This window comes from Lasioglossum baleicum, chromosome 13, assembly GCF_051020765.1.
Source record: "Lasioglossum baleicum chromosome 13, iyLasBale1, whole genome shotgun sequence".
Taxonomy (NCBI): Eukaryota; Metazoa; Arthropoda; class Insecta; order Hymenoptera; family Halictidae; genus Lasioglossum; species Lasioglossum baleicum.
In genome coordinates this window covers 12,698,006-12,716,289 of record NC_134941.1, presented here as the reverse complement: position 1 = coordinate 12,716,289, position 18,284 = coordinate 12,698,006, and the positions used below count along the sequence as shown (strand labels likewise).

At 47.2% G+C, this 18,284-nt stretch overlaps 1 protein-coding gene across 3 annotated transcripts; it reads right to left on the bottom strand.

The window, feature by feature from the left end:
• Window positions 1–232: 232 nt before the first annotated feature.
• LOC143214933 (transcription factor Sox-9-B) lies at window positions 233–14,854 on the bottom strand. Of its 3 annotated transcripts, none has more exons than XM_076436524.1 (5): window positions 13,624–14,854; window positions 8,758–8,886; window positions 3,172–3,505; window positions 2,777–3,075; window positions 233–1,900 (listed from the first exon to the last, which is right to left on the bottom strand). In XM_076436524.1, the coding sequence occupies exons 1-5, from the start codon at window positions 13,845–13,847 to the stop codon at window positions 1,636–1,638; spliced, it is 1,251 nt and encodes a 416-aa protein (XP_076292639.1). In that variant the 5' UTR covers window positions 13,848–14,854; the 3' UTR covers window positions 233–1,635. The 3 variants fall into 3 exon arrangements, with proteins under 3 accessions (XP_076292639.1, XP_076292637.1, XP_076292638.1); XM_076436522.1 differs by having other exon boundaries at window positions 242–1,900; window positions 8,758–8,904; window positions 13,624–14,843; XM_076436523.1 differs by having other exon boundaries at window positions 244–1,900; window positions 2,777–3,072; window positions 8,758–8,904; window positions 13,624–14,839.
• Between the last annotated feature and the right edge of the window lie 3,430 nt (window positions 14,855–18,284).

Here is an 18,284-nt window from a genome sequence, read left to right as displayed (position 1 = left end):
CGAGGTTCGATAACTGCTTGTGTACAATGAATACTTTCCAAGTACATATAATCACTGAAACTTTTATTGCTTTTAAGTAGTAATCGAAACCCATGAAATGGATCTTGGTTATTGAATTTGACTCGGATTTGTGAGTACATATTCAACTTGATCCAATCCCTAATGCTTCATACAGATGATTATGGACCTGCACGGTATCGTGGTGCAAGAGCTCGTTAAAATCAAAGTGGGACAGTCGGGGGGTCTTTGCGAGAGAGCCCCGGACCCTCTCTTCGGCTTTTTAATCTCGAGACGCGGATAAGTGGCATAAAAGTCGCGACGTATTCCCACGTCCCTCGTCGGACGGATTTCGATAAGCCTGTTTGCTCTTGGAAACCTAGAACAGTCCACTCGCGCGCGGTCCTCCTATTTTACGTCGTTCCGTGGATCGCTCAAATATTTAACGCGACTCCTTCCTCCCCTTCCTCGCTCCGTTTCTTTTTTTATTATGCTAACCGGAAACGCGCGAATTTCTCGCTCGGGAAGAGCGCGCGAGGTCTGGATCAGGGTAAGGAGAATTGTAAGGAAGAATTGTACACGTTCGATGTTTCTGAAAATGCTCTCTTTATTCCTAGAAATTAGAATACATCGCCGTGCTTACATAAATCAGCCATCTCGCGGGAACAAACGTCCCGCGGCGATCCTCTAACGTTTAGGGCTCTTTATAGGCGGTACAATAAATATTCTAAGTACAAAAGCACGGCTGTCAGCGTAGTAACGAAATAGAGTGTTAATATCTGTGAGAGTTACTGACCTATGTGCTTCGATGGCTGGCTGGCCGTCGTTCGACCGTTCGATACTGAAGAACAGTTTCCCTCTTTGCTCGATTGTAAACGGCGATCCATCGATCGTTTCCCGGACGCTGGATCCGCGTAAACTGTCGGGCACGCGAGTTTCGTGACCGGGTCCGATCGAGTTTCGCAGGTTTATTTGAAGAACGTGCCCCATTACACTTCGGGTACATGCCGGCGCGCGCAACAAACCGCCGCGCCGGGTTTATAGTTCGTGCGTTATGTATTTATTATATTTGGATCGCGGCGAGGGCACCGTATCGAGCGGTCTGTTTGTTTAGCCTGAAATTCTGCGCTTTGGAATGGCCGGCTGTCATGGAATGATGTCATGGAGCAAGATCGTGCCTCCGGCTTGCCGTCCACACGCGCGAACCACCGCTGCGCCGACTTCTTTCGACTCCGTGTCGAGACCTCGAGAACCGCACGCTCTTTTCGATTTTTTTAATGAACCAACAGTGGAAAAAAAAGTAGAACTTAATAATAATCTCGCGCGTTTTCGAAAGAGCGCGAGTTTCTACGATCGCTGGCTCGCGCGTCTCGGTTAACCTTCGCTCCGATCTCGCGAGTGCTTAAACGTAAACTCCTAAACGCTGTAAATTAACCGCTAGACTGTCTCGCATATTTGGCTATTGTGTCGACGACGCGTCGAATATTGTCGAACCGCCGAAACGATTCGAGAAGACACTAATCTAGAAAGATTGATTAACCAAATCGATCTGTCCCCGAACGAACGGTGGAGAGAGAGAGAGAGAGAGTTCGATCTCGATGTTTCAACGATGCGATGCTCGCGTGAGCTTCGTCACCTCTACATGTAGTGCGGCCAGGTCTCAATGCCAGGTACGTAGTGTTTGTACTGCGCGTAGGACGTCGACACGTGCGGATGGTTCATCTGGCCGGCCGCGTGCGAATAATGCGCATTGTGCGAGGAGGAGATATACTGCATCGGGGGCAAAGGCGGCTGCAGCTCGTGGTACCTGACGATTTCCTGGGACCTGTCCTCCCAGGAGGTCTCGGGGATCGTCTGCTCCGAGCAGTGACGCTTGTTGGACCTCTCCACCTCGTCGTCGTATCTGCAATCAGACAGAGAACCTCTTGCTACCTGTGTCCGCGAGATATCGACCTCCAGAAACTCAAAACACCGACGCGATCTTGCTAATCGTTCGTACTCTGAGAAGCTGACCGCGTCTCCACTGAATTTGGGTCACGTGCATCATAAAAAGGCGATCATATTCGATATAACAAATATATTTCATTAACTGTGCCGATTGCTGCACGACACTAGGGCTGTTACTTTTCCGAAGCTTCGACTCTTCGAAGATTCGAAGGATTCGAAGGAACGAAGGGAACTTCGAGGTGCACGAAATTTTAAAGTCTTCGAAACGTATGAAGTTGTAACTTGTGAGTCTCATACCATGTCACGATTTTTGATAAATAAAAATATTAACACGTTAAGCGCCGTGTCAGTCACCGGCGACTGACACTGAACGTTTGGACTTTTCGTAATTATATTAAATTTAGAAAATTGCATTCTATTAATAAATTTCTGGATCATATTATTACGAATGTACTTAAAAAATAATACTTTGTCCGTAAAATTGAATAGAATTTGAACAGAATATAAATACAACCACGCAGTTATAAAAAATATATATTCTCATCGCCTTCGAAGCTTCGAAACTTCGATTCTGATCACCTTCGAAGTTTCTGAAATCGAAGCTTCGAAATCTTCGACCTTCGAAGGAAAGTAACAGCCCTACACGAGACTACATCTTTGGGTACTTTTTGAAGAGTTTAAAACTACTGGTTCACTATTTTCGAGTCACTAAAGTTGTAAAGAGAAACTCTGTGTCTTACAATTAATGCAGACAATTTTTATTTTGCACGAAGACCCGCAGTCTAGTAATGGCGCAAGTTATGAGAGGGACAGTCATCCAACAATGGCTTACCTATTGAACACCCATTGCGACGAGGTAGTGGTAGTCGGTGGCGGGGGTAGGTGCACAGGAGGCGCCTGCGGCTTCAGGTATTGGTCCAGCTCGTTGCTTTCGACCTCGTACTCCTGAAGATTTAGAGGTAGGTTCAAGCCGACACCCCCCAGGGATGCCAGCCCGTTTAATTCTCCATCCACAACCTCGATATATCGATAATCCACGTTCGTAGACTGTTGCTGATGCGGAGACTCGCTCGTCGAGCTGATCACGAGATCCTGATGGTACATGCCGTTCTGCTGTGGCTGATTACCCTGCTTGAAAAAATATACAGTTTGCTTGAAAATCAGTATCCTAATCTTTTCCATCGAAGTAGACAAGAATCGCGCACTGGTTCGTTTCCGTTCATTTACCTGATTGATGTAATGTTGACCTCGAGGGGTGGTTGGCGGGGTGGGTGGAGACAATCCTTGGTTGGGACTGGTCGGTGGGGATGAACTAACTCTACTTTGAGGGGAAATTGGGCCTTGAGCACCTCTGGGACTCATATCCTCCTGCTTCAAGGACCTGGACACGTGGAAGGCGACGGTGTTCTGGTTCCTCGAGGGGGATCCATCCCTACCTGCTGGGCCATTCTGCTTCCTCCGACGGGGTTGGTATTTGTAATCGGGATGTTCGCGTTTGTGGATCACGCGGAGGCGGTCTGCCTCCTCGATGAATGGTTTCTTATCGTTTTCGGAGAGCCGTCTGCAACCCGACCAATATATTCTCGTTAATTACGTTCTTCGACATGCAGTTTGACTTCTTTTCAAAATAAATAAGCGAGAAGCGACAGACTCGCGACGAAGATTTCGAGTAGATTCTACTTAACATTGTATTTTAAGGGTGCCGGCCCGTGCAAATGTGTCGTGGCACACGCGCACATCGCTCGATCCGCATATACGTATATAAACTTACAAGGTTTACAAGAACACAAAGTGACGCTTCAACATTGCAATGAGGAGTTCAGAAGCGGTCAATTGTGATTCCTAAAAGTCAAATCTGTCTGTCCGGTGCCCAAAATGCATATTTTTACGTTATCGAGGAATATCGTATGTAAAAATATGCATTTTGAACCGGGCAGACATAGATTTGACTTTTAGGAATCACAGTTGACCGCTTCTGAACTTCATTTTGTGTTCTTGTAAACCTTGTGATTTCATATACGTATACGCGGATCTAGCGATGTGTGCGTGTGCCACGACACTCTTGCACCCTTAAATCGTCGACTGTGTACAGAATAAAAGTGTCATGGCGTCTGCACGAAGGCCAGGGTGTCGCAGCGTGGTTAATTACCCCGATATAATGCGCAACAACGGTTCACACGCGGGATCCTCTCGGTTCGCGTATCCGGCATCAGAAGAGGCTGGAACGAGAGCGTTTCTATCATCCGCGCGATACACTCGACGAGTCGAAATGGGAGGTCTGGTTAGTGTTTCTGGCTACGAGGAGTCTTAAGGACGCAGCCCCACACCACCACATTCGTTCCCTTCTCGATCATGGCCTCCGAGCTTCATCGCGACTCGAAACCGCACTTGTGTTAGTCTTTAATTCCTCGTGTTTATGTTCCCACTGGGCTCGTAAAGCCTCCGGGGCCCGATAAGCTTTTCCGGTGCCGGAGATCCCGGCGATTCCAACAAATAATTCCACGCGGGTCCCCGGCGTTTCGCTCAACGTTATCATCTCGCGTCGTTTCCGGCGTAAACGAAACGACGATGTGCGGTTCCCGATGATCGCCACCTGTTCTCCCAAGCCAGCCGTCGATCACGCTTTGCTTCACCGAAAGGGTCCACGAGGTCAAGAGACGACAGATCGAATCGGTGCCGCGCAGGCAAAGAAGTTTAAATCCCACGGGGAGGAGAACGTTGTTGGAGAGGTGCTCTCGAGCCCCGACATGTAACGCGCGAGAGATGTTTTGTCACTGGGAACGGGGGAGAGAGCGACAGAGAGACCATCTGGTCAATGGACTTTGCCTTCGAGGTTTTTTCGAACGGCGAGGCGGGATCCGACACGATAGCGGGTCGTGTCGCTGCCTTTTTCCTCGCCAGATCCAACACAGGGTCGGCCAATTTAGATCCCGTGTCCTGGATTCGATAGCGTGCTCTGTATGTCTTGGCGGACTTCGAGGAACGTTTCGAGTTGATAGATGAGTCAGATGCCAAGGTACATCACCTGGCATGTGCGAATGATGGCGCCCCGATGGCAGGTGAGCAAATGGGTGAAATGACGCGAAGGTCTTGGAAGATTATCTAAGAGAGCGAGGATTGCGATTTTTACCGTCGGAAAGAAGGAATGTGTCTGTGACGATTCTCATTTTGCAGTGCAGAGGCTCGCGTTGGGCGATTTTTTATGGCAGGGACGTCGCTTATTGTGCAGTGGGTCCGGTACGTGACTTTTTGTAATTTGGCGACGGCGTTGGGACTGTCACCGCCACTCACTTTAAGAGTTTTACGGTACCTTGTCATAAAACGGCGAAAACTGTATGATTAGTGTCTCCTCGGCTCAAGATGTGAGTCCAGATGTGAGGAAAAACCCAAGGCTGAACCTAACCAGACCTCCACCCATTTTGTAGCCTTTCTAATAGCAAAGGGTCTAGCAGAGTAATTGTAAGAATGGTCCAGCGGGTTGTGTGGAAAACAATGGTTTTATTCGACGCCACTCGGCGGCTGCATGCTGTCTCCCGTCGGTCGATGCGCGTAAGCTAACGATTTATCTTTAATCGACTCAGAATAATATTATATATTTTTGGATTTGTCTCAGCACCTGCTATTATTTTCTGAAGCAAAAGATTAGTATTCCATTTAAAAAAGAAATTATTATTATTATGTTCTACCAATCCGATCATCTTGAAACTTCTGTATATATTAAATAGGTAACAGAACTTTGTTCTTGAATTTTTCGGAAGTGACCGCAATCCCCACCTCCAAAAAATTAAATGATTTTTTTCTACCCTTAATAACACTGTCCAACAAATTTCAACATTTTTTATGTTTCCAATATACTGTTGGGTGTATCTAAAAGAGCCTTTTGCGCTGATTCCGAATCCGTCCTTAATTTTTCTCATCACTGGATTCGGGAAAGTCTGAAGAATCTTCTGCTGTAGATAACAATTCAATATCTTTTATAATAACATCACAATATTTGTTTAAAGTTGAAAAATACGTTTTTTCGTCAAAGTCATGTTTAGCCAACAGTATATTGGAAACATTTTTGGTGTTGGACAGCGTAATTTCATCACAATTGTAAAAAAATATATGATATGAAGGAGGTAAGTTCGAGTATTTTCGTTTTTTCTGATCTGAATATCTTAATTAACAACCGTGAAAGAAAATTGTACAGTTAATGATATTTACCCTCATATCATCCTTATATGAAGGGTTAGTGACTTCAAATTGTAGGTGATTAACTTTCAACCTAAGACCATTGTTTTCCACACAATATCAATAAAAATCGTGGGTGGACCATTCTCATTGTTAGTCTGCTAGACCCAAATTAATAAAATTAATTAACCAAATCAATTTTGCGATGTTCCAGAGTGCCCTACAAGGAATCCAGATCGGGGAAGACGGAGAACACCGTGCTGCAAAATGGCGGAGGACGAGTACGGCGAAGGTAGCCCGTAGGTGTCTCGAGGATCGCTTGAAGCGGCCGGGGTAGATCGGGACACGTTGCTTCCGTCAGATAAGATGCATTTACCTGTTCGTCACGGGCGTTATTTGCGCGTGGTCTCCGAGGCACGGGCTTGGCGGCGGGCTCGGGGAGAGGGGCAGGTTCGGAAAAATTCACCTGACGGGGACAAGGCGTTTATTGTGATCCTTGGGGGCTCTTTATCTGTGGCAGGAACCGGCAGGCAGCTGCCAGCACGCGCCAAGGATGAACCGGGGGATACCTATCTGTTTTCATTTTGTCGACAAACATCGAGTCTAATATCCGAACCGCGATACCTTCCGAGCCGGAAGAAAAAGGAGAAGACGTATTTCCGACGCCTACACCTGGCTCTCCTTGGCTCCTCGCTTGTTATCGATACCGATAGCACGAGCCCTTCCCCGCTCGCAAATAATCCACGGCGAACCTAATCGAACCCTCTAACGAAGTAATCTCTGCGACTTTGCCATTGAATAAATCAGAGTCACCGAGTTTTCCTCCAGCTTGGAGTATTGCAAATAATGGCGAGAGGCTTACGGTTTTATGATCTTCCGTCGATTTACTTAGAAAGTTCTCTGAATCGAAGTAGAAGGGTCACAGGGTCGAACAGCGTGAACTCCTCGCGGAATTCAACATTGTTCTCGTTAGCGAAGATGACTGGTAACAACGCCACTGAATCGAGACCGTAGAAATTCAGTGGAAGCTGCGACGGCGGGTCCTCGAGGACACGATTCCCGACAGTGGGGAAAGACCGACGAGTTATCCGAGAAGAAAGGTTGCCTTCGGTAGCCAGTGTTAATTGGTGCTGGGGTCTATTTCGGAAGGCGCTAAATAATTACTTTTTAGAGGCCGAAATTTAGGGACTGCGCCGGGACCTTCCACCAGCGTGTCTCGAGCAAACGTGTTCCCAGCGTGAAATCACCGGCTACAAAGATTCTATACGCTGATGGTGGCCCTATCAAATCTTTGTTAACCCGTTCGCGTCATCAGTGCACACACAAATTTAATAAACCTATGATCGGAACGCAGATTAATAAATTCGCAGTCGGCGTCGGCCAGCATCGGAAACGATTTTGTTCAAAGCGGGGAACCGCGACGTTAAGCGGGGGGCAGGAGGAGTCGGCGGGACGTTCGATCGTCGATCGGGATCGCGATCCAGGTATTGTAAAATGATTCACCGTGGGGGTCCTTGTCGGCATGTCCTGTGATCCTCGCGGACCCACTGGGGCAGCTCGTTAGCCTCGACCAGGAAACAGAGTATCCTGCTCGAGAGCGGTACCAGACTTGCGACTTTCACGGGCGGGAATCGATCGTTGCGTCGATTTCCCTTCGATCGATCGATCCGTCGATCGGAACAGTCACGCGTCGCTGGGTCAACGTGGCGCCGAGACTTCCGGTTTCTCGTACAAAAAGATTCGGAGACCGAGAGAAAAAGTATCGGTGTCGACGACCAGCATGCGGGCTCGGATAGATGTCACGCGGAGGATCTACCACGTGCAGACTCGGCGCCACGTGGCAGCAATCCTCGAAAACAGCTAGAATGTTTTGTAGTTTCGTATTTAAAACGTTCTGCATTCGTCGGCGATGCTCGTTCTTCGACGTTAAGAATTTGCAGCGAAGCTGTTCGAGACTTTTTCAGGTTTCGGGCGCATTAATTAATTGTGGGATTTGTTCGGCGCTTACCGTGTTAATGCTTAATGAACGGAGTCCGCTGGCGGAAAAAATCTCGGCCGCGAATTCGCGAGCAAAAATAAAGTACATACAATGTTTTGTAGTTCCGTATTTAAAACATAAAACGTTCTTCGACGTTAAGAATTTGCATCGAAGCTGTTCGAGACTTTCCCTAGTTTCGGGCGCATTAATTAGATCGCTTTGATTTTGTGGGATTTATTCGGCGCTTACCGAGTTAATGGTTGTTTCCAGGATGTTTACCCTCGACTAACGGAGTCCGCTCGGGGAAAAAATCTTGGCCGCGAATTCGCGAGCAAAATTGGTGCGACGCGCAACAAGTGGTCGCGTGGATCGCGCTCCGCGTTGGTTATGGTTGGCCATGGCGGGTTTCTTGGTCGTGTGCATCGCGCCGCGAAGAAAGAAGACGAGATTGAATGCGTTCATGGCTCGCTGCCAGCCGGCAGGCCAGCGCCTGTGAGAATCGGATTTATCTGATCGCAGGGACCGCGACACGTGGTGTCGATTAATTTTATCAGGACGCTGCTTCGAGACACGCAAAATCCTCCGATCGGTGCTGTTTTTCTCTGCGCAGATCGCCGCAATTACCACGCCGATAAATGAACGCGTCCGCGAGAAACACTCACCGCCATAGTTTGCCAAGTGACTTGGAGAGTTCTGCGTTATGGAGGTGAGGATACCGGTCGGCGAGGATCCGCCTGGCAGCCTGGGCCCACACCATGAAAGCGTTCATGGGCCTCTTCACGTGGGCCGCCCTTTTGTCGCCGGAACCCCTGCAATTCGAGGACATTATCTTCATTGGAAACGGTTACCTTCTTTACATATATGTGCCAGAAATATATTCGCGAGGCGTACGTTTACACGTGGACAATTTCGAGAGAGTTCAGCATAAGTTTTTCAGGCTTCGTTCATGTAAGCTTAAATAATCCGATGTCATTCTTTGATCATGATTACTCCACAATGTTAACCACAATGGAGAAGTATCCGACCAGAGCTCTGTTTTTAATTTAATTAATAATCATATTGATTGTCCCTCTCTACTTACGCAAATCAATTTCTATGTACCTGAACGTGTATTGAGAACTAGAGCAGAATTTCAAACACTTAAAGCCAGATCTACTTATGGATTAATTAATCCACTGAATCGCATTATTGCAGACTGTAGCACTATCTATAATCGTATTGAATTTTTTTATCGAGTCTTTACACACTTGTAAAAAACAATTGCGCAGGATTATAGGATAATATATACATTAACGAGCATATAACTGATTCAACACACTTTAAATCAGAATAACTTTTTTATGAATGGACCAAACGACTTCACTTTCTCTGTAAGGCTACAAGAATTAGTTCAGTAAATGATGTTTAAAAAATATTTTGATAAAATGCATTTGGTTAGCATTGCGAAAAAAATAGTAAAAATTGATCTTTACTACTTTTTTAGCTGGGCCAATAACGAAAATTTAAAAGATGTGTTTCGTCAACTCGTATAAATGATATATGCTCTGAAAATTACATTGAAATTGGTTAATTGGTTTACGAGTTATAAACGATCACAAGTAAATCTCGAAAATCTGGAAAAATTGCAATTTTTACCACTTTCATTTATACGATCTTTTAAATTTAAAGATGTAGTAAAGATCAATTCTGACTATTTTTTTCGCAATTCCGACCAAATGCATTTTTTCAGAATATTTTTTAGACGTCATTAACTAAACTAATTCTTCTAGCCTTACAGAGAAATTGAAGTCGTTCGGTCCATTTATAAAAAAGTTATTCTGATTGAAAGTGTGTTGAATCAGTTATGCTCGTTAGTGTAGTTTTCGTGCATGTCCCTTCTATGTTGTTACACGAGTAGTCTTTTATTTTTTATTGTTCTCTATTGTACAGATTTATTTAAAAGGACTTTGGTCCGTCTATAATAAATAACAATAATAATAACTTATGCTACCGTTCAGTAGACTGTGGTTTTCTATAAAAAATAGAAATTGTCCCCATCAATTGCAAGAAAGGGGACTTATACAATAATTCATTTCTTCTCTCAATAATTTGAATTAATCATACTCATTTTTACCGCAGATGCATAAAGTCATCAGCCCGTTCGAGTCAAATTGAAGCTGTGCTAGCGCGCACGCGAGAGTACAGTACCGATTTTCGGAGGAATTCGCTTGGCGAGGATCGCAGACGCGTCGGTGACCGGGTACATATTTCTCGAAAACCGAGTGCTGACCGTCGGGTGACTTGCAGAAGAAAATAACCGGAGGCTGCTGTCTTCTGACAGACGTAGCAGCATCGCATCGTTCAGTTGCATCGTTCCGCGGCGAGTTTTGTAACCGGCGCAGCTACCCCCGGGTCATCCGGGCGAGCCGCCACGGCACGCTTAAAACCGGCCTTAAAATAACACTGCCGCTGCCAACCGGTGACGAGCAGGAATGGACGTATCCCTTTCTTTCCTAGAAGATGACTTCATAAAACGGTTGCCCTCTGTCTCGGACAGAATCGACGTGACTGACGTGATTGCGAGTACCTACTTCTTCCTCGCGCTGTTTTCTTTCTGGAGCCGGAGGCCTCGAGGACTCCGCGGCCGAGAGACTAGGAACTGTCGAATTATCCTCGCACGAGAAAATTCAGGAGAACCATATGGTCAATGAGAATCACAATCCTACTTCAAATTAAAGTACAAACAACGGGAGTTGTTGTTGCAAAGTACGAACAAACCGAAGACTAATCTCGGCGGAGGTTGCACAATCGAATCGTTCGAGTATCGGCGATAATTTCTACCGAAGAGTTGCTCCCAAGGGCGATTCCCAGCGTTCCCAGGACAACTGGCAGTTTGTTGTCCAGGACGCCGAGACGAGATTTCCCGGATATGCAGTTTCGAAAGCGCGCGAGAGACGCGCGAGCGCCGCGGATAAAAAGCCAGCAGAGCCAAGGATTCGAAAACAGGCTCGTATATATTTCGGCCTCTTTGAAATAAGAGGGGCGTTAAATCCGTGTGTAAACCCCGAGGAGCCGTTGGGTAATTAGCGCGGGCCCACTAACAAGGGTTTTCACGGCAGTCGCGAGACGAGAACTGTACGAGAGCGGTTTACCTGGATACGCAAAAAAAAAGTCGTCGATGCTTTACACCTCGTTTACGCCGCGCGGAGTACTACCGGAGAGAGAGACGTGTAGGCGTGGCACTGTCAAATGATGCACCAGCTGCACGCAGCCTCTCTCCCTCTCGCTTTCTCTCTTGTTCCCTTGGCTTGCGAAAGAGGATGTTGCAAGAGCCGCGTGAACGCGTCAGAAAAGTCCGCGAGAGACGAGGATGCGCGCCGCGAGATTGATTCGACGCGAGACGGCTTCTGCCGGAAAATTATTTATGGAATTATTCAACGGAGATGGTATTTTCTAATTGGATTCTATCGATTGCAATTGACGAAGGAAAAATGTATTGGCGCGTGAATCGACAAGTGTATGATCATCTTCCACGAAGAGCACTTGCTTTCGATCGCCGTTTGGATCGGCGATAAATCGGGGGCGAAAGTCGAGGAATTACCCTGCGTAAACACAGGAAACGCCCGCCGGGGGTAAGTTCTCATAGGTTCCATGGGAATTAAAACTAGTCGATTTTATCGGGTCCCTATCGCCGGGAATAAACATCGTACCCTTTAGCTACCCCGAGATAACCCCGTGTAATTGAGGGTTAGCGCGATAAGCCGGCATAGCGATACACTCGACGGTGTTACCGAGTCACGGGGGCTAGGGAAATTTTCCGTGGAACCCCGGCGAACACCTTGTCCACGGCTGTCCCCTGTGGTCTCCGTTAGAAAAATTCCGAAACCGATAGAGAGCGAGAGAGAAACGATTTCGTTTGTGCGCCATCGAGCCGGTTGCGTCATTTTCCACGGAGCCGTTTCGATTTTATCGAATCGGAACGATCGTCGGTATGGCGCAACGAGACGGCTATTAATTCGTCCCCTTCTTCGATACGCGAGCAGAAAAGAGAAATAGAATCGCGTTCCACGTATCGCTCTCGTCCTTTTCGATCTTCTCCGCTTCCCACGAGCCGCGGAACAGAGACGAGGAGAACCGAGAAAGAGAGAAGCGACGAGATCGAGCATTAATTAGCTAATTTGCGTTAATTGGCAGCCGAGGACATTTTTCCAGCAGACGTTTCCCAAGCCGAGGAAACGAGTGCGTCATAATTAAGTTAGCGTTACGTATTTTTCAAGCCGCGACGCGCCGCACCTCTCCCCGACGGTTTCTTTACTTCGACTTTTTCCTCGTTTTTCCCCTTCTTTTCCGAGAGACGAGAACCTCCGCCGTGCCTAAAACGCTTAGCGGTAACCCCGTCGCGTTAATTCCTGCTAATATGCGACTCGCGGTGATTAAAATGTGTCTTGGGGCTGCAACCTGTTTGCACAAACACGCACGAGACGATCGCCGTTCTAACCGGAAGTCGGCTGGCTCGGACGCCGCTGGTCTGCTCGCGCGAATTTGCATGATGATTATAATTCCTTATAATTAGAAATTTTCCACCTGAATTGCAACGAACTAGAGTGGAATAGAAATTCACTTTCCTTCTTGAAATGATGAATACAATACTTTTAAATTCTCCTAGTGTTTTCACCGTTTCAAATTGCACGAACCAATACTTGAAATTTTCTATGCAACTCAATCGAATTGTAGGCTTCACAGTTTCAGCACATATGTTTTGTCTCACGTGTAAACCTACGGTGTCTGTCGTTCGAATTCATTCTAGACGACACTTTGACAGGAGAGGTGACATTAACCCTTACGCCAATACCCAGCACAAACAACGTGCAACACCATCAAGATTCCGTTTCAAGAGTTTCACGTTGTCTCAGTAGCCACGTGTTTTTCCGTTCCGAGGTATTTAAAGTACTTTCGCAAAGCAAGTGAGCAACAGATTTCATAATTATATATTCAATGTTTACTCGACTGGTGTCAGTAGTCAGTACAATATTATCTTCAATAATTTACAGACGCCATTATTAACACATTACCGACCGGTGATTATTGCGTAATTTTGAAAAATGTATGGTACATGGCTAAACACTTTTTAATGGAACCTTCAATAGCAACAGCAATTTTCATTGTGAGCTAACAACTCACCCTTAATAACGTCATTTAATAGTTTCATTTAAGATTACAATGTAAAAGAAAATTTCTATGCTTTCTTTTGGTACAGCACAGTTATTGAAAATCCTATTACACAGGCTACCGGTGGGTATAGTGTTAATTTCTTGAAAATGATTTAAACATGGATCGAAACGTCGAAATTTGATAAATTGCAAAATTGCTTTCAAGTAAAAATTGATCGAACCAGCGCGCCGAGGGCATCGATACATCTTGCATCAACAAATATATGATCGATAGAAAGGAAGTTTTACCATCGAGATTGTCCAACAAATTCTCGGGACAAATAGCTGGGTATTGTCGCAAGGATCAAAGAGACGACGATATTAAACGGGGAAACTCACTTGGGTGCAACGGGGACCATGTTCCAGTCGTATCCCTGAAGAGCCTTGGTGACAGCGGCGTTGATTTTCTCGCCGCCATTGGCGCCGACCGCGGTGACCACGACCGCTTTCCCATTGTTGTTCACATTAGCATTGTTGTTGTTGTTGTTGTTGTTGCCATTAGTGGCAACGGCGACGGTACTGGTGGAGATCGCTGCGGACGCTTCTCCCATGACGTCGTTCATCTTTCAACGATCGGGTTCGACGATCAGGAAACTCGACGGCGAATGAAATTATGGATTGTTCAACGATTCCACCCGGTTTATCTCGCACTGGGAATGTTCATCGTTCGGTGCAACGCGACGGGTTCGACTAATCGTAATTACCGTTTTATCATGGCAAACGTCACTTCCGTTTCTCGCGCGAAACACGCGTGTCCCGGGACGACGATTATTGTTTCCCCCGTATTCTTTTCGCGCGTATCAGCTCGCACGTTGGTCACGTTTAATTAATTTCGCACTCCGATTGCTCAGAGCGAGCTACGCGAACGGGAGCGCATGTCGGGTCCGTCGGAGAACGCGGCTCGCCCGTCTATCTTCCTCGAGCTCCGGCTTTTTCTCGGGCAAACGCGATGCCACGGCAATTCTAATCTGCTCTTCTTTGTGCACCGCGCAACCTTATTGCTCTCTTTCCAACCGCTATCTGCCCGTTCTCTTCAGCACGGCCGTCGGTCCAGGCCGGCCCGATCGAGACCGAACGGATTCCTCGGCGAGCTTTGGAATATTTCGATCCAACTCGATTCGCGAGACGTTCAACTGCGAATCCGTCGGCCACGGATCTTCATTCTCTGCGAAGGAACACCGTCGACGAACACACAGACCGTTCACGGAACTCACTGGATCACCGACACGCGGATTTCAAATGTCAATGACGTCGACGGACTGATCGAACCCCGTAGAATTGATCCCGAATAACGACAACAGCGTGTCGGGGTGACTCTGCTCGGCGCAATGGATCACTTCCGATTGAAAGAACGTCGCAGGCTCGCGAGTGACATTGTTTTCTCAGGCGATGCAGAGCGACGGAGAGAAACCGGTGCCGGACGAGGATGATTTCTAGTTGCTGGCGCGATCGGCGCTCGAGTGAGGTGGTTGCATCGCCTCGGGGCAGTTTCCACCGATTCCCTCCGACGGCGGCTGCTGGCTGGGGGCGGGGCAACGCTCAAGAGCGGTAACACTTGTTGCTTCGCGATCGTGCCCACCGATGATGCCACCAACTGCCTCGCCACGAGGGGAAAGGGACAACGGAGGAGAGAACCTACTGCGCTGCCTCCACCGGCGACTTTCGACTGCCTCTCCGTATCAGAAACTCACGAAAAGATGCCTGAAACTACGCAGAATTATGCAGGACCCTCGATGAGCTTGACATTTTTCGAAGTACTCAGAATATTATCCTGGGAGAACTAAATCGTGTCGCTAGACTGCGATCTTTATGCATTTATAGCAAAATTGAGTAGATGAAACTCATAATTGTTAGAAAATATTAAAAATTGAAGATGTCAATGTATGATTTCTCTTCGTTTAAAATCATTAAGGAAAGAGATAACGTTCAATTTAGTTTCTATTCTTGCAATCTATGTAGACAATTTTTATTTTGCATGAAGATCCGCAGTCCACATGTCACTAACTCATACATTTGCATCTTAAGGAATGAGATGCACAGTCTCGATGCAACCAGTATGTCTACATTGGTCCTCGAGGGGTTAAAAACCATTTTAGGACCTGTCGCCATTTTTCGCACGGCTAGTCTTACGTAGCATTAGTTTATCAACCGACCAGCAATTTTTGTTTCGAACAAAGACGCGGTTCAAGGATGTACGAAAATATATCTCTGATTCTCAGAAAGAACGCCGAATGTCACATAATTCCACTTTCGAGATATTGCCATTTAAAGTTTTCATCACTAATGCTTTTATATAGGAGATCGGTTAAATTGCATTATTTTTTGCAGCCTTTCGAATTTATTTGCATGACTTTTTTCTGGTAGAGCTCAATTAATGTGTAAACTCAAATTTTTTGAAATTGTGACTGCGGCGTTTTTCCTTGCAACCACATATATGTATATTATAAATAACAAATCATTATACCTCCGACTTTGCGCGCAGATGTTCGTCGCGGTTTGTTTTCGGAAACGCCTGGAGTGCTCAGATTTAGTTTAGACCTGCTATAAATCATACGTACCATTTACTCGATGAGAGTCTCACTGTAATGCGTTCCATCTCTAAAATTCGCATCCTTCTCGGAGTACGTTCTTTTGCGAATGGCAAAAGGCCAAGAAATCGAGTAAATTTTCGATTCCGACCGCCTCTCCTCCCTCAATCCCTCCTGCGGCTATCAGAGCCCCTCCAGGAGTCCCTCCCCCGTATCATTTATTTCGAAGTCGTTTCTCCTCGCCGCGACAAGAGAGTTTCCATGGCTACGATATCCTCCGGGAGTAGGACCAATCGGGTTTCTCCTCGCTCCACCTATCTCTCCTCTCCTTTCTCTGCCACAGGCCTGTCTCCGTTTCTCCTGGCCGTTCCCTCTTCGTCGTTCCAACGTAGGGACGCCGATTGGCCGGTCGGTCGTTGGCAATTACGACGTCATCAAGGAGGAGCGTGCAATTTTCCTGGCGATGCACCAAACCGCCGAGCTGTCGATGGTTGCATTCGTCCACGGGATAGCGAGTCGCTCGGTCCTCTTCAAGGTGGACGATCATTTTCGGACCAGTTCAATGGAGTTTTAGCTGGAACAATTAGGAGACAGACAAAACCATGTACTGTCCTTCGATTGTTTATTATTCGATAATTAAAAGGATATCATTTTGGCACCTTCTCGATCCAGTGCAACAAATAGAGTCATTGCAGCTTAATAAAAGCGTCCATAGCTAAATGATCACTTTATTGAAAATTTGTACACAGTACAATCTCAAAAAATCAATTGCAAAACTTGTACCGAACAAACAGACAAACAAACAGACAGACAAGACAGCGAGTTAATAAAAACGAGGTAAAAAAAATGATTGAGGGTGAAGGGCCCCTCAAGCAAGACAATCTTAGCCGAATTCAAGTCTAGAGTAGCCGTAGCTGGAATCTTATGGCGTCGTATGTGGAGATGATCGGGCTTACGCGGTACGCGATGACATTATGCCGGCTCGATGACAGTGCAGAATGTTTCGTAGCTCGTGTCACCGTTGGGGGTCCGTCGAGTTGCGGCGCTCGCCACCCGGGGGGCTACATGTGTCGGGCACCCAGTCGACTGGCTCCCTTGGTCCTCTCCTCGACGATCCTTTCAAGTGTCCGACAGAGCCGTGGTCCCCGGACCCCCAGGAATTACTTGAAATCATTATTCGATGATCCGATCTGTCCAGGACGTTTCCACACATTGTCGCTCCTTCTTGATCAAACTTTGCCTCCACCTCCAGTTGCACTCTTAGCGGAGTCAGTCCCATCCCGAGGAATTATAGTGGAACTCCATGTAAATCGAGTTTCGATCTGTCCAGGACATTTCCACGTATTATTGCTCCTCCCCGATCAAAATTTGCCTGCACCTCCAGTTACACACTTCGTCGAGTCAGACCAACCCCCAGGAATTATAGTGAAACTCCATATAAATCGAGCGCCGATGCGTTTACAATGTCTCCAGGCGTTATCGATAGCGATCGTTCTCGACGGAACTTTATTTTCCCGTTAGGTGTCTCCGTGACGTGTCCGCAGCTGCACACTTGGTCAGGGGGTGGAGTAAGGAACGCTCGAAACGTTTTCGGACGTCGGTTAACCCTGAACGAGCGCAACAAGAAGAATCCTTGTTCCGCGTTTGTTTGGTTTCGCTCGAAACGGACACGAGATACGGCAGTGTCCTTTTTCAGGGAAAACGCTCGCCACGCGTTTCCCGAACGTCCCTGAAACGCGTTCTCCTTCGCGCGGTGTATACCGGGAACGAGCCGGAGCCCACATATTGGCGCCACGTGCGCGGTCCGGGATGTTTATCCCAGGAAGAGCAAAATTCCGGCTTGGTGAAATCAATATTATTGTTCGCGGTCGGCTAAATTTGTGATCGCTGCCTGGGTAATGGCGTTGCAGCGGGGGAAAAACGAGATCGGCGAGCGTAAGCGACCCGAGGTACGATCGATGCAACAGTGTTCGCTGATGGGACAAGCACCACGAGAAGCCGAATATCACAGAGACGTCGGAATACGCGCCCACGCGCTCGCTGTTTTATTTTCGCACACCGCGCAGCAAACGATTCGCGCACGAGACAGAATCGGTTAAACGGAGGCGGGCGAGATCCCGAAAACGTCGGGTCGAGCGAGATCCTAAAATTTCTATATTCCCAATAATTTTCGGAATTATTCCCGAACGTCTCTCGGCGTAACTGTTTGAGAATTGACGCGAACGAGGAACTCGGGGATCTCGCTCGCCTCCGCGATGGACTCGTCGACACACCGGGATAAAAACGTAGCGGTCCGAGTAATCCGTCCAAGTGTCTCGAGCGTTTCCGAGAGAGGCAGAACGAGCGTGCGCCGAGCGAGTGAGCGTTTTACGCTCGCGATCGCGCGGCGAGTTAATCCCGTGGAGAGTGCGAGGGCGAGATCCGTCCCCCTTTGATCTCGCACAAAAGCCGCCACACGGCATTGACCGTGGT